At 27.3% G+C, this 17,089-nt stretch overlaps 1 protein-coding gene and 1 pseudogene across 1 annotated transcript; one reads left to right on the top strand and one right to left on the bottom strand.

The window, feature by feature from the left end:
* The first annotated feature begins 4,712 nt into the window (after positions 1-4,712).
* Positions 4,713-10,041, top strand: LOC111037889 (annotated as a pseudogene).
* Positions 10,042-11,525: 1,484 nt separating this feature from the next.
* LOC111037890 (zinc finger BED domain-containing protein 5-like) lies at positions 11,526-13,174 on the bottom strand. Its single transcript, XM_022320734.1, has 3 exons — positions 13,099-13,174; positions 12,066-12,499; positions 11,526-11,609 (listed from the first exon to the last, which is right to left on the bottom strand). Exons 1-3 carry the CDS (start codon positions 13,172-13,174, stop codon positions 11,526-11,528), a joined length of 594 nt encoding a protein of 197 aa, XP_022176426.1.
* Between the last annotated feature and the right edge of the window lie 3,915 nt (positions 13,175-17,089).

The raw sequence follows: 17,089 nt of genomic DNA, 5'->3' as shown, positions 1-17,089 counted from the left end.
AAATCATGATACAAAAGTGGGTAAAGGGATGTTGCTCTGCTGTACAGTAGGTTACTAGTAGCCAGTAGGTCACTGTTATGAGCGGTGTTAAATTTGAATTCAATGATATAAAATCATTGTATACGAAAAACGATTTTGACCGATCAAAGCGTCAGCCTATATAATTTTTTAGTAATTTAGTAAATTTGATGATGATTGTGTTAAAGTAATTTATTTTACTATTAAGCATTAGTACTACTGCAGTAGGTTAAATTCATTTTTTCCAAAAAATTATACAGTCGAGTCTTAATAACTCGAATGTCAAGGGACATAAAAATAAATTCGACTTATGTATTTTTCGAGTTGCATAACTCAAATTTTTTTTAAAAATACGAAAAAATTCAAGTTAGACATTTTTTTTTTTTTTAATTTGTTTTTATTAGAAGTATTATATGTATATTTAAAAACTATAATGAAAATTAAAAAATTAAATTTTAAAACTCATTTCCTTATTTATTAATTAAAAATGTATTAAAATATTACATTTTAAAACACAAAATATGTAAATTTCTTACAATTATTTAGAAAAATAATTTGAAATAAGAGTTTGACGTTTGGGTTGTTTTAAAATAAAGTCTTTACTGTTTTTTCCCCCTGCACAGTTCTCTCCTTTTAAAACAAATGTTTGACTCTGTAAACATTTATAAAATAAACCTGTTTCGTCAACATTATAAACGTTATTGGGGGAATATTGATTTATAATTGGTAGTTATTTTACTAACCAGTCAGAACATATTGATTGGTCAACTGAAACGTTTTCACCACATATTTTACGAAAAGCGAAGTTATTCCTAATTTTTCAGTTGCTTAAACAACCTTGACTAGCTTTAAATTGTTTATGGCCAAGTTTAGTAGCAAAAAATTGAGTCTTCTCCTTTAAAATTGGTCCATTTATTGGAATGTTTAAATCTCTACATTGAATAAACCAATTGAGTAAACTAACCTCTATATCGGGATACTCACAAATCTTCATTCTTTTCATAGACCCTTTATTAGTTTCGTATTTTTGTAAAATATCGTCTTTATTTTTCAGAATAGTTGAAAGTGTACTGGGTGGAATATTAAATTGCTTGGCAATTTCATTTTTCTGTTTACCACTTTTTGTCACCTCACTTATAATGTTCACTTTTTCAGCAATTGTTAATGTAACCAATTTACGTTTAAGAGACATAACTACAAATTGTACACGCAACACAGCGAAGATATACGGCAACTTCCGATTATTTTACAGCACAACAGTTGTACATAGGATAATTTCATTTGTACATTTGTGATTGTAAACCGGTTATTCTAACACAGGGGTCACCAATTAATATTTTTCTGTGGGCCACATTAAGAATTCGGAAAATTCTCGCGGACCATAAAAATTCAAAGTTCATAATAATTATAATAATATGCCGGTTGGTCAAAAATACATTATTTCTAAAAATAAAAATATGTACACTTATTAATTATTATGTAACTAAAACTAATGAAAATAAAATAAAATTTAATAAATATATGAAACAATTATAAATTAATATTTTTAATGAGAAAAATGGCAGATCTTGCTTTCAACTAGCTGCTTTAAGTCGTTATGGTTTGTGGTAGCTATCTTCATCATCATTTCAAGGTGTTGTTGGTGAGCCGGGATCGGAATTTGTTTTTGATATAATTCCTTTTTGAAAAAGCAGACTCACAGACGTATGTGGAGCCAAACATTGTACACATTTTCACTGTCAATAATTTCAACGTCGGGTATTTCTTTTCAGATACATATTTCAACCAAAATTCATCATATGTAGGATCAATTTCAGTTTTTGAATACTTTTCATTATACAAATTTTTTAGGACATCATCTGATTGAAATTCAATTATTTCCATTTGAAGATGTGCTCTGTTGCAGTTGAAAACATTTTCTGCTTCGTTAATCCATTCACCATCAGGCTGCAGAGTAAAACTACTGTTCAATAGTTGTACAACGTTTTTGATTTTTCTGAAATCAGCAAAGCGTCTTTCGAATTCATTTTTTAAACTTTCCAAAAACTTCGTAAAATTTGTCATATCAATCTCATGATTTTCATCTACAACTTTTTTCAAGTTATGAAAATGTAAACGTTCATTACCAACATCTTGTAAAAAAAAGTCAATTTTTCTACAAAAACAATTTACCTCAGAAACTAAATGGCAAATTAGTTTCTGATTACCTAGAAGTTTCAAGTTGAACGAATTTATGTGTTGAAATATATCCGTCAAAAACGCAATAGTTGCTATGTTACTATTATCACCGATAAATTCGTGATAGTCTTTGGCAGACAAATGTATACTCTAAATTAAAAATAGTTCAATTTCATTCAGTAAGTTAAAAAACCTTTGCAAAACATTTCCTTTGTTCAGCCATCTCACGTTATTATGAAGTAATAAATCGTCAAACTGAGTATCATTTTCTTGAACAAGTGCCTTAAATAGTCTGTGCTGGAGTGAAGATTTTGCAAGTATAAAATTAACAATACTCATTACTGTTTTCATAATTTTTGACCCCTGTTCTAACCATAAAATGTAAGAAATAACTTCGAGTTATCTATGCTCAACTATTTTTATATTTGACTTATCGCGACAAATATTGCATTGAGTGTATAGGAATTTCCTAGGGACAAAAAAAATTCGAGTTATCGAGACTCGACTGTATTTGAAAAGTCATTGTGTGTATAAAATAAAATAATTTACTCTGGAAGTGATAAGTATGTAACCACGAATAATATTTTAAAATTATATCAATACATAACTTAAATCATTATCTTTGGTTATTTAACAATACATAATTTCGTTAAATTATGAACACAAAAACAATATAAAAAAACTATGTTTATATATTTTTTAGGTTTTTTGGTTATTGATTCAACTATATGCAATTTTTTTTTAAATTTTTGATCCTTAACTAGAAAACATTTTATAAATATTTAATACCAAATAATTTGTAAATTTTCATTTTGATACATTTTGCCAAATTTTGAACTTTAAATGCTTATCACAAAAGTTAGTGATTTTATAATTTTAATATTTTTCCACCGATATCGTAACAATATATCAAAAGCCTTGAATTATATTTTCAAGCTTTTTGAACGAGCAAATAATATTTTGAAAATTGTAAAATTTATAAAAATTCCATGTTTCTCAAGTATTTTTTCTAGAGTTACATCAAAAACCATAATTGAATATGTTAAAAATCGGATTTTCATAAATATTTCTGTTTTTCCTGCCGCTTTTGAAAACTATAGGGAATTTTTTACTTTTGACCTTCCAAAGTACCAATTAAATTCACTTCCTTACCTTAAAAGTTGCTGTTAAAGAAAATCGAAGTACTTTTACTGTTCCAAAAGGTGATGACCGACACAAAAAATCCACACATCGTTTTAAATCAATACTTTCCTCGTTCCTCTCAGAATCTAAAATTAAAGAATTATGAATTTAATTGCAAGTACCTATACCTATTATACTGGGTGTATCATATGTCATTGTAAGCTGGTTTTTTTTAAAGATTATGTATCGATGATATGTGATTTTAGAAAAAACAAAAAAAAGACGTATATTTATTTTTATTTTTAACAGTCGTTTTTTTAATAATCGGGTAAATGGGTAATGGAGTAATGGAGTAAATAGAATAGATATTTGTTTTCATAACGTAAATCTTCGTTGGTTCTAAGTCGATAAGACAAAGTCAAGAGGCCAACTTAGGTAAGTTTTTCTTAAAATATGCATTTTATAATATAATGGTACCTACGTTCAAAAAAAAAAGATAGTTTTTAATACGTCTAGTCAAAATAATTTGCAAAAGGTGAGCAAGTTGATGAAACAATACAATTTGGTTAGTTAAGTTAATTAAATATTAAGAATGTTAATCTATAATATTTAATAGTTAACATACAGTAGATACCTACATATTTTTTATTTAAATATTTATTATTATATTTCGGTCACATCATTAAATCGGTTGATCAGTTAAAAGGGTTAAATACGTTTTTACCGAATTGAGTGTTAAGTCAAAACAGTAAATTCGGTCAACATTCAAAACAACTAAAACAAAATTGGTTTATTTCAATATAGATATTATCATATTTTTTTTCACTATAGTGTAACCGAATATAGTCAGAACCGTAGAACTTTTATTTCGGTTAAATCGTGTCAAAACCAAAATAACCGTAATTTGTTTAATTGTGTCAAAACCAAAACTGGTCAAAATTGAACTCGGTCAAATGTAATTATATACTATCATAGGTGCAATTTGAACAACTGTTTGGGGAGGGGGGCATTTCTCCGGCACCCCCACGGTAAATGGGCTATAGCCCATAGGTCGAGAACAGTGATGGAACAAACGACTAAATTTTCGGAACAAATAAGAACAAACGATGAAAAATCAAGAGCCCCGGGTTTGGTTCCGAAATTTAAAAGCGGGTGAGTCAGGGAAATGAACCTTATACAATTGTGAAGATAACAAAACAAATTTGACAGAACTACAACTATAGGGTACGATGTACGAACGACTAGGAGTGTTAAGACTAATAAAACTGACAGTTTCGTCCCCATCATGTATTAATTAAAAACTATCTAACTAAGTACTTGTTGTGTTTTTAATAATTTTAACTTTTCCATTTGTATATGTACAAACCGTTGCAATAGCTATTAACTATAACATGATGGATTTTGAAAGCGAGTTTCTGAAGAAATATGGAATTTTGAAATGGGATGAGCTTCCGTAAGTATACATTGGTGTATTCTTTGCAACCATTATAAATCATTGTGTGTCTAACGTAACCTTTTTGTTTTGTTTAATGACTGTATGTCAGTCGATGGAAAAATCACTAACAAGGTGCTCACCAAGCATGAGTTTCTGTTGCAGTTAAAAGCAGAGTTGAGTTTGCTTAAGTCGTATAAACTCAAAATCCAAGTAATTTTTATTTTTACAGCCATAAAAATGCTTTAAATATTGTGTACCTACGATGTTAACATTTGTATTATTTAATAGGACAATTTGGAGAAAACTTTTCAACTTTTGATGTTATCGATATTTAAATACTCGTCATTTTGTGCAAGCGCATTATTGACTTGATTTTCCATATGCATGTGTTGTTTTAAATCAAAAAAGACTTGTTATCTTCTTATATCAATGTTTTTCAAGATAATGTAGGTGAACATTTCAAGTATTTTTAATTTATATAATTTTTAACTTGTTTTATTATTCTAATTGTGAGTTTCTACAATTGAAAAATTAATTAAACTCTAATTTCTGATATAAAAAATTGAATCAAGGTATCTAGTAATTTACTTAAAATAATTAACTATTGCATAAAAAAATAATAAATATTTTGTTAAAATATCGTATGTTGAATTTAATACATGCAGCTGAATACTATACCTAAACCCACGTTTTTATGTTAAGTAATAATTTGCGTTAAATGCTAGTATGCCTACTGATTGAAATAGTGTCGTGACTCGTGATTAAAGAATTATTAAAAATTACAACATAATATTATAAAATAGAAAAATTATATACCAGTGGATGATATTTATGGCATTTATCCCAATGCTAAAATGTACACTTACAATACCACACAATAAAAATAAATGGAATTACTCTTTATTACCTAATTATTTGAAGTTATTTGAAGTTGCTTTTAATACTGTTTCAGTATTAATTGATATTATAATAGAAAGTTTTTAAGTATTTTAATTTCAAATATTCTACTTGTGGTATTTTACATACATATATATTAAACATAATTTTGGTTTTCATACATTTTAAACAAATTAATTAATTTACTAAATACTATATTACTATAATACTAATAAAGGATTGTTTCTTAAAATTCTGTAAAAATATTTCTATGAGTGCATAATTTTATAATGAAAATAAAAGAATCTATTATTTACTTAACATTGAACATGTTTCACAAGGTGTTTTTTTATTATTAAATAGGTATGTATAGTAATAATAATAATGACTAATTAGTGACATCATTTTTTTTAGGTAATCTATATAAATGCAGAGCAGTTAGTTTTTTCGTTAGACGCTGTCTTGTGTATTGGAGATAATCAATGTACTTGGATACAACTATTAGAGCTTCATTTGAAATTAAATAACTTAGATGGGCTGATGAATGTTTTACAAGAAGATGTTCGTTTATTGAAGGAGGATTCACTACCTTAATGGAAGATGTTAATTAGACATTTGAGAAATAGGCGTCCAGATGTGGTATGATACATTCATAAAATAATTTAAGTTATAAGTGACTGTGGTTTACGTCCTGATGTTTAATTATTTTATAATTTATTTTTAAACACAATGTCTACTTAAAGTCTAAATTATATAAATTTATTTAAAATTTTCTTTTTGGGTTTTATTATGTTTTAAAACAATTTTCTACTAATTAAGTTTTTTTTTAATTGTAATCTAATGAACAATACACTTATGCCAGGTTCCATGAAAAAAATATTAATTTAATTGCTTAATACAATTTAATAGACCAATCATAGGCTACTAAATCATGCTTAAAGGACTATTATTATATTATTGATTACTTAAATGTTAAATGCTTAGCGATTGTTCATGCAACCCGTCTCTAGTCATATAACAATCACTGCATGGATTCTTTTTTTTGAAGTGTAATTTATGGTAAATTCATAAATACATTAAAAACATTCTAACATATGAATGCAATATTAGGTGTAATTATTATATCAGTTAATATTTTTATAGGTTGAAACATTACTTGAAAAAGGCTCCAATATATCATACGCACATATTTTTTTGAAAAATCAGACCTAAATATTTAAAATGGTGTATAGAGTTTGAAGGCATAGATGTTACACGAAACATATTTAATGAACTAAAAGACTTAAGGCCTCCTTGTTGTAAATTGTATTTAACAATGATAGGCATTGAATCTGAGGAATCAGATTTTGAATTAGATACCTACTGTAAAAAAATTATATGATGATGTATGTACTTTGTTTGGCAGAGATAACATTAGTAAGGACTAAAAATCTTTTTCTCAATTAAAATTCATCAAATTTTTTACTTTAAGGTTCTTTAAATAAATAAAATTACAAAATTACAAGTCATACAAGTAGTCTAATCAAAAATCCCCATTCATAACTAGAATTAGGATGTGTATGACCTTAATAACTTGCCCTTATAACTCAAATATTATTACGTAATGGGTTAAAAAAACTATATTTATATTCATTTATTCGTTCAAAATAAACTATACATTTTTAATCAATTATTAATAAAAACTACATGTTTCATGTTTGCTAGTTACGGCACTAGGTAATAGGGTATTTGAGGGGGGCTATATCAGCCACGCCTCTACCTGACCGTAAGTTATCTAGAAAAACTACACTTTTCAGAAAAAAAATGATAAAATAAGCATTATATCATTATAATTATTCGATTAATTACGAATTTCATACTTTTGATAATCGAACACAGCCCTAGGCATAGGCACCGCCAGGAATTTTTTCAGGGAGGTGCATCGTGCAAGTTTATACGCTGATTTGATTTCTAAATAATGCTTGTATACAAAATAATAATAATAGTAATAATAGTAATAATAATAATAATTTAATACGAAAATATATTTTTTCAAATTGTACAACGATACAAAGTTATTTTAGTTTTTTTTTCCAACGGCTACAATGTAACGCGGGCTAATTGCTACGATTAGAAAATCCGAAATTCAATTGATGTAGATAATTATCTATACTATTATATAAAATTGTAAGGGGTTTTCTACGACCGAGCTAACCGAGAAAACTACTGAACCGATTTGGCTGAAATTTTCAACTGTTATACCCGATATTCTGTTGAAGGTTATAGTACAATAGTACCACTTTTGTCAATTAAAAATAAGTACAAATGCTACTATCAATTAAAATAAACTTGAAAATAAAATACCAATACCTACACCTTTTTTAGTAAGAAATATCAAATAGTCGAGTGCTGAAAATAAATAACAATCAAACTCGACAACCACAGATGCTTCTAAGTATGCCGGTATCGACGTAGAATAATAAACAATTATTATAATTATTTAGTTTAGCAAAAAAAAAAAAAAAACAATTAATTTTATCTGAGTATCTATTATTAGTATTTATAATCAATGGTGTTACATTAGTTATTGGTAAAAAATAACTAATAACTAATCGAATTTTCACAAATTGCTTGCTAAGATGGTTGAGTTGCACTTATACCCGATCATCGGCGTATCCACAGTCAAAATAAAAAGTAAAATAAAAATAAAAAAATATTATTTTTCATGGCTCAAGTGCATAATATTAACGGGCTGTGGTGATGGAAAAACTGTTTTAATACCAAGAATACCAATTATACCCTCAGATTTACCTTTTAAGTTTAAACTTGTTCAATTTTCCGTTAAATTAGCATGTACAATGGCTATAAATAAAGCACAGGGACAAACACTTAACGTTGCTGGAATTTACCTAAGCGTTCAATGTTTTTCTCACGTTTAACTATACGTCACCCTGTCACGTGTCGTCCAAATTTAATTTGTATATTTTAGCCCAAGATCCAGAAAAGGTTGATAACGTTGTTTACAAAGACATTTTTTAAGTCTTTGAATTATCAAAGTACTGGCCTAATTCATATTTTTTGTTCCATCCATAGTTATACCTTCAAAATTTACAGAAACGAACTCTAATTTTAGTGCTTCATACATTAAATCTATTAAATGAAAAAAATTGCAATAAGCATCAATTTTTCTATTGACACAAGCGATATAATTTTTTTCAACATTATGAAGAATCCGCGGTGGTGACGATAAATTTATAAGGCTACATTATCACGGCAACGTGACTAAAAGTGGTCTAAAATAAAAATAATTATTTTACATTCAGACAATAAATAGCAAATTAATATTTGAGGAATCTTGCAATAGCGAAGCATTTTTAACACAGGGGAGTGCAAAATAAAACAGTTTCTATACCATTTAATTTTTTTAATTAAATTAAATTTTTTCTGTTTTGAAAAGCCAGGGAGTGTAAGTGCACCATCTTGCACTCCCCTCGCGGCGCCGATGGCCCTAGATATTTGACAAGGGAATACTATTATGTTTGTAGAAACATTTATGACATGTTTGTGTAGCATGAAGCAGCTAACCTACCTGTAGGTACTAATCTAATATATAAATATTCTTTGAAGTTTAAATTTTTAGAAAAATTATCTATAAACATAAAAAAATTCTTTAGATAAAAAGTGCTTTTGTAGCCAAAACTGGAAAACAATGCAAAATAAAATGTAATATAGCTGCTTCTATGTCATACCCAAAAATTTTTATAATCTAGTCGGCAATGTGCACAAATAAATGAAAAAAATATGTTCCTAGCACATTCTTGAAGTAACTAAATTTATAGCACAGACTACTCTACTCCTAATTCAGAAGCCATCTTCAAAATTGTAGCAATTCTCAGGTTAAAAAGAAATTATAGAAATGTCTAGAACTATTATGTGTCAATGGCCCTAGGCCCTTATTTTTAAATTAATTTAACACATATCATAGCCTCTTATTAATCTTATTCCAAACTGCCATCACTGAATGATTTTTCCTCAATGTCACAAGCCCCGTAGTCGCAGTGAATATAAAATCCTTTATACTGATTGTTCTATTATTGTATATTGTATATTGTATATTATTTTATAATTTTCTTCATTAAAAAGTTGATATACATTAAAATATTATATTTTTAGGGGTGTGGAATAATTATGTTCGTTTTGGACCTACTGAGGGCTTCAAGGTTTTAAAAAGAAAGATTTGTAGTAAAGCAATATGGAAATTGAAATTAAATTTAAAGGATACTTTTGTGTATAAATATAATGATCTTGAACTTGAATTTAGGTTAGTATTATACATATTACATATTATTTTACAACTATTGAACTTTTATTCTTGTTGAATTATATATTTTAGGAAAAATTTAGGTAATGAAGTTATAGTCATTGATGATTGAAATATATATGTAGATATACATTATTTATGTACACGAAAATTGCAAATATATTTAGAGATGTTTTATTCTCCATGTTGTATTTATTATTGTTAAATTAATACTTTAAGTGGCTCATTTAATAATTTATGTAAATTTGTATAGAATTTAGTTTGTTTGGTTTGTGTACAGTAGTTTATTACAAAAAGCGAGTAATGTAATACAGTGAAACTTCTTTTAATGATTTACTTTTAAAGATCTCTAAATATACATACCATAATCTCTGTAAAGCTGTGATTTTCCCTGGTTTCTATGGAAGTTGTAGTGGAGAAATCTCACTATGAAAATATATAAATAAGTTAGTTAATAAAAAAATAGTACATTTATCTAAAGAAAATTAACGAATAAATTTATATTAACATGTATGTTATAATTTAATATTTGTAACTTATTCTAACATTTTATTTCATTTATTTTTTGTTTTTATTAGCATAATTTTCACTTTTACAATATTAATACTAACTTTTTTTTGTTGAACCTCAATGTTAAATTTGTATTCCTAATAATCAGTGTCCACATAACCGTCGGTAGTATCTACAGCAGAGTTTCCCAACCGGTGTGCCCTGAGGCCTCTTTAGTAGTGTTGCCAAATTGCACGATTATCAATGAACGTTTACATAACATTGCGGTAATTGGTTGAAATATTTTGATTAATGAAGGGGAAACAGTCCGACATTTCTCACTAAGACTACGACTACATATTTTATGAAATTGTAATGTATCTTGTTTTTCCATTTCAATAAATTAAATATATTTATGATGATTGTAATAATATTATTTGTCTATCCTTAATAAACACACCATTTTAAATTGTTTACTAGTAATACACTGATATACAACTACTTTGTATTAATAATTAATATTAAGGAAGTTTACTATAAAAAAAATATGTATACATTTATAAATCAGTGATAAGTGTGCCTAGGCTAAATATGGGCTGGGAATTGGCGGGGATTAGTGTGCCACGAGGGAAAAAGGTTAGGAAACGCTGATGGCTGATCTATATCTAAGTTGTATTTGTTGTCTTCTTTGTTGAATGTGTCTGAATAGGCATAACTTATGCCAATATCTTTCCAACACTGTTCGCAGTGTATGTAAACGCACCTAATTGTGTTGCAACCATATTGTTAGCGGGCAATCGTTTCTGGTTCTCCACAAATCAGACATTTTCAGCGACCACACTCAAACTACACAGTCATCCGAACCGTGCTGGGAACTTTAGTCTCAACACTAAAAAAATGTCAAGATCTTCCTAAATAATAAAAAGTAATGGAAATAAAAGATAACTTGTCTAACGAATGATGTCCAACATTGCTACAAAGACAACGCAATTCGATCTCGATGGTTCTTAAATAAAAAACTTATAATGCGCTAGAAATCATTAATTCATTGTAAATCACATTTCCATCTTAAGTTGTCTTCCCGATGAATTACACAGCAGTGGATAATTATTGTTGTCTAGTCCAGTGTTTCCCAAACTTTTTGTAATGGTGACCCATAAATGTAATCTTTATTTGGTACTCGACACCCTGCTAAAAAATAAAAAACAAAATCAATTATGCCAAAAATATGTAATATTTTTATTATAATCAATTTTATCATTCCCATCGATAAGATAACAAATATTTCATAATTGTAATAAAATAATATTAAGATTACTAAAAATATATTGATATTAAATATAAGATCGATGTCATACATTCTACAATACTAGTTGGACTTCACATTTTTATTACATAATATAGACTATAGCAGAGATTCCCAAACTTTTTATTGTACGACCCATTTTGAAAATTTTTTAAAATATGGTGACCCACAATATCAATGAATGACCTTTTTTTTTTTTACCATGCAACAGAAAATTAAACTATTTTATTAAATTTTATGTAACTAAGAAAAAAAAGTATAATAAGTATAATATATTAGTAATTTAATAAGTATATAATTTTAATGTGAAGGATGTAATTGTTTCCTATTTTTTTCATCACATTATCGATATCCACTTCAACATTGGTAAGCTTGAGACGCAGTGAGTTTGAAAGTTTCAATTTGCTCCGTAATTTGGTTTTAATAGCAACCATTGCCGAAAAACCAACCTCACAATTATATGATGAAATGAATGGGAGTAGCATCTTTACAGCTTCATTGGAAACAGTTGGATAATTTTCTTGAACTGATAACCAGAAACTTATTAATTTTTTTCGATTGAAATTCATTTTAAACACACTATCTTCAAATAGTTCGATTGATTCTTCTTTAGCTCTTATTGATAACCCACTTGTCATGTCATGTTCTTGAAAAGGATTTGAAACCCATTTCATTTGTTGATAGTTCTCCATTTCACTCAGAAAATATGAATCGAAATTATTTTTTAGTGTTTGTAAATGATCAGAAATAAATGTAATAATGCTATCATCAACTTCTATTTGATTTTCAATTATGAAATTAGAAAATGATTCAAAACAGTCAAACATTTTGTTTTCAATATTTTTTTTCCACAGCAAAAGTTTTTTCATAAATGCTCAAATTTTGTCGTGAACTGAAAATATATCTCCGCCTATACCTTGCAAATATAAATTAAGTTCATTTAATTTAGAAAATATATCTGCTAAGTATATAAGCTTTAAAATAAACTTCACATCACGTAAGAACTTTACGTAATCATTTTCTTCGTTCAAATAATAAGTTTTTAATAGTACAAACTTGAATATTATTTTTTACTTATTAGATATTATTACCTACTATATAATACATGTATCCATTAAAATACAGCAAAATATCGCTCAAGTTAACTAAAAACGTTCACTGAATATTAATTTCTTACCTTAAACAAACAGCTAAACGGTGCTTAGGTGGTATACATTTCCTTTTCGATTTTTTTTAGTAAGACATCGAAACAGTACATGGACATCCTAAAATATTCGGGGAATTTAGTTTCATCATCTACAAGTTCCTTATATAATGTTTGAAATTCTCCTTCGTTATCACGCTTCTTTCAAGCAGAGTGAACCCAGTACCTACGAGGCCCTTGGAATTTTTGTTCATCCTCGTCAAGCAGTAATGCCATCATTGCAAGTTCTTTATTAGAAAAATCCATTTTTCTAATAATTAAATTAAAATTATTCAAATGAATTTGTGTATTACTAAGTAATTTATTGAGTCGTTAAATTATTTATACTCACTTTAAATGTAGGTAAACTTTAAACTCAATTGGATACTACAATTTACAAATAGGTATACCTAACGGCTAAAATATAGGTACCTACTGGCTACTATACTATAATTTTGAATTTATAATTTATGCAAATAATATTATCACACTAAAATATAATATACGACCATGTGGTTACAAATCTTGATCACAACTGACGACAAAGTTTCGACAAAATTGTAGTTACGCCCGGACGGATTCCTGAATAGTGTGAATGCTGAGACCAGGGTTACCCGGACATGCCGAAAAATGACCAGGCCTGGCCCGGACACGCCCCGGAGCAGTGGGAATGGACCTTAAATCAGCTGTCTGTACAAATTGTAGCTCAACTTTCCATCCTAATTGTACAAAACTAAAAACATTTACAACCTATAGGCTATAGGGCTGTTAAGGATAGTTGGATTTGCGAAAACTGTATGATAAATTTAAGCAAAGTATATAGCGTAAAAATTTAGAAAACGAATTTCAAAAGGATGAATGCAACGATGCGTATGATCTTGATTCAGTTAAAACTGATTTGAAGTTAGTGATTAAACGAATTGAATCTCTCTCAGATAATATGGAGATTATCGAAAATTCAATAATTTTCTGTTCTGATTCTATTGATGAATTTGGATCTATGTTAGAAAGTGATATATGCAAAATCACTGAAAAGGAAAATAAAGTGCAAGCTTATGAATTACAATGTAATAGATTGGAGAAAGAATTAAATATTTTAAAAGCTACAATCAAAAATACTGATCAATCGACCTTAGTCAATAATATAGAAATAAGTGGAATTCCTATAAAACCCAATGAAAATATTTCTGAAATAGTAAATACTGTGGCTCTAGTGTTGAACTGTCGGTTAAATAGTAACGATATCATTGACTCCTTTAGGAGTAAATCACGTCAAAATAATGACGGAATAATTGTCGTACAATTTAATTTAAAATCAGTTAAAGATTCATTCATTAATAGCATGAAGTCTCGTTACAAAGATAAAAATCCGATTATGACAAAATATATTCACCCAAAGTTTAGACAGTTTAGTAATTCTAAGGTGTCCATTAACGACCAGCTTACTCGAACCAACAAAAAACTATTATGACTGTCCAAAAGAAGTCGCAAAATACTATTATCACAAATACACATGGGCCAACACAGCAGGAGTATTCGTAAGAAAGGTAGAAGGAGGTAACATTTTCAAAATCAAAAATTTAGAAGTACCTATTACAAAAAATGGATACCAGAGAAAAAATAACGGCGTTATGGGATTACTAGATAACAAAAAGTAAATACTATTTTTTTATATTAATTATGGTAAATTGTATATTTTTATAATATGAATAATTTTGAAAATTTCGACTTTAATTTTCTAAATGTAAATAGTAATTTAAAATATAATACACAGTTTATAAATAGTTTAAGTAATATTGTCAAAAATAGTAAGGATTGTTTACCTTAACATACATATTGTATATTCGAAGTATTTTTAAACATTTCAATGAACTTATTATTTGCCTAAGTACCTACTTCAGATTTGAAATTTGATATAATCTTTTTGTTTGAAACGTGGTTGGAAAAAGATACTTTAAATTTTCAAATTGATGGTCTCACAAGTTTTAATTATTATAAAAAATTTAATAAATCTGATGGTATTTACTAAAAACTCATTTAAAGTTAATTTTGTTGAATTAGGCTTGATTAACTATTGTAGCTTTTTGAATCTCAATATTGCATATAATGATTCTGTTCTTAATTTAATTTGTGTATATCGATCTCCCAGCTTATTACAAGAACGCTTTCCAGAGAGTTTAGAACATTTTTTTTTGATAATTTTGATAGTACCAAAAATTATATATTCTGAGGAGATATTAATATTGATTTAAATAAAATAGACGTAAATACTGTTAGATAAAAAAATATTTTATGTTATTATGGATTTAAATCTTGTATAAATGAAGATACTAGGGTGAATTAATCATAGTTTTCTAAAACATAAAATTATTTCGATGATATTAAGGGATTTGTGTGTCAAAATAGCATAACTGACCATTATAGTAAAAATCGTTTAATCAAATTGGTTTAGTTCAACAAAAAAATAACATTGATGATGAGAAAAAAATTGATGATGTTCTTTTTGACAAACTTGAAAGCATTCTTAACCTGCAAGAAGATTGGGTTAACGTGTTATATATTCAACAAACGTAGACACTGCAATTGAACTTTTCTTTTCTAAAATAAATAATTCAGTACAAAATTGTACGGTAACAAAATATATGCGTGTACCTAAATCAAAAACTTAAATTAAGAAATGGATTACATCCGGTACTCAGTCTTGTTAAGTATTCGAATACTTGTATTTAAATACTAGTATTTAAATACTTTTTTTGTATTTCAAATACTTTTTAAATACTTTTTAACCAATGTATTTTAAATACTTAAAAAATACTTTTTATTTGTATTTATATTCTAGAATACTAAATACTTTTTTACATTCCTATGGGCTATGTTCTACTCCAATTTAAATTTCCAATATTTTGTAATGTACTGTTTTAGATTTTGTTTTTAAAATATTATTTTATAATGGTTCTAACTTCTGAGAATTTATAAATAAGATTTTAGATTTCTCCAAAATACAAGCTGATAACAGAATGACTGAAACCCCCGTCAGCCACTCACTCCCAGATTGATATTGTACGATTTAATAAAAATGATATGGAATTCCTTGAAGAATATTCTCAGATGATGGAACCATTAGCTATTGTTTTAGACCTTTTACAAGGTGAAAAAAATATGTTTTTTGGTTTTCTAATACCTTCAATTACAGAGTTAATTTACAAGTATGAACAAATACTTAATAAAAATCAATTAAAAATCTGTTCTCCATTGGTAGCAGTAATAATAAAAAGCATTGAGAAACGATTTGAAAAAATATTAAGTGACCAATTTTTGACAACAGCAGCTATTTCACATCCGTATTTTAAAACTGTTTGGATAAAAAACCAAGTAAAAAAGGATTTGGCTATTTCGGATTTTAAAAAAACAGTTTTAAATGTCTTTAATTCAAAAGAAAATGAGGCTTCAACACATAAACAATTAGTTGAAAATAGTGAAGATGAAGTTGAGGATTCTTCTTTTTTTTCATGGTCTAATGACAAACTTCAAGGAACATCAACTATCTCTGTGGAAAATGAAGTAACTCAATATCTGAGTAGAAGCCCTACAAAAAAACTGACATCACTTAATGAATATCCTAATATAAAAAAAGTTTTTATTTGTCATAATACTCCATTGCCTAGCAGTGCTCCCATTGAACGCGTATTTAGTATTAGCAATGCCATACTAACAAAACGTCGAGGAAAGATGGACGACAACACATTTGAAAAAACAATTTTTTTAAAATACAATTCAAATATGTAATTCATATCTATTAAAATATACAATATACTGTATTACTGTCTACTATTAGAATAATTGTGTGTTTTATTATTATAATTATTTATTTTATTTTTTTTAAATATTTTTTTGATAAATTCCATAAATATTTTAATATAAAATTTATAATTTACTAAAAAAAAAGTATTTGTGGAAGTATTTTGAATACTTTTAAAAAGTATTTGTATTTATATTCAAATACTTTTAAAAGGAAGTATTCGAATACGTATTTTAAATACAATTAACACCAAGTATTTAAATACGTATTCTGAATACATTTGAAAAGTATTCTTAACAAGACTGCCGGTACTGTAATATCATTAAGACGTATGGACAAATTATTTAATAAATTAAAAAACAACCTTTCAACTCCAGCCTTAA

Source organism: Myzus persicae, unplaced genomic scaffold, assembly GCF_001856785.1.
Source record: "Myzus persicae strain clone G006 unplaced genomic scaffold, MPER_G0061.0, whole genome shotgun sequence".
NCBI classification, from domain to species: domain Eukaryota; kingdom Metazoa; phylum Arthropoda; class Insecta; order Hemiptera; family Aphididae; genus Myzus; species Myzus persicae.
The sequence above is the reverse complement of the archived record's forward strand: the minus strand, read 5'-3'. Positions and strand labels throughout refer to the sequence as shown.

What these genes read in the sequence shown, in the direction of transcription:
- LOC111037890 (XM_022320734.1), bottom strand. Translation starts at nt 13,174, where the DNA reads ATGGATTTTTCTAATAAAGAACTTGCAATGATGGCATTACTGCTTGAC. An exon ending in ACAAAAATTCCAAGGGCCTC is followed by an intron (nt 12,500 to 13,098) that starts GTAGGTACTGGG and finishes AAAATCAAATAG; the next exon opens with AAGTTGATGATAGCATTATT. An exon ending in TTGAAGTGGATATCGATAAT is followed by an intron (nt 11,610 to 12,065) that starts GTGATGAAAAAA and finishes TTTATTTTTTAG; the next exon opens with CAGGGTGTCGAGTACCAAAT.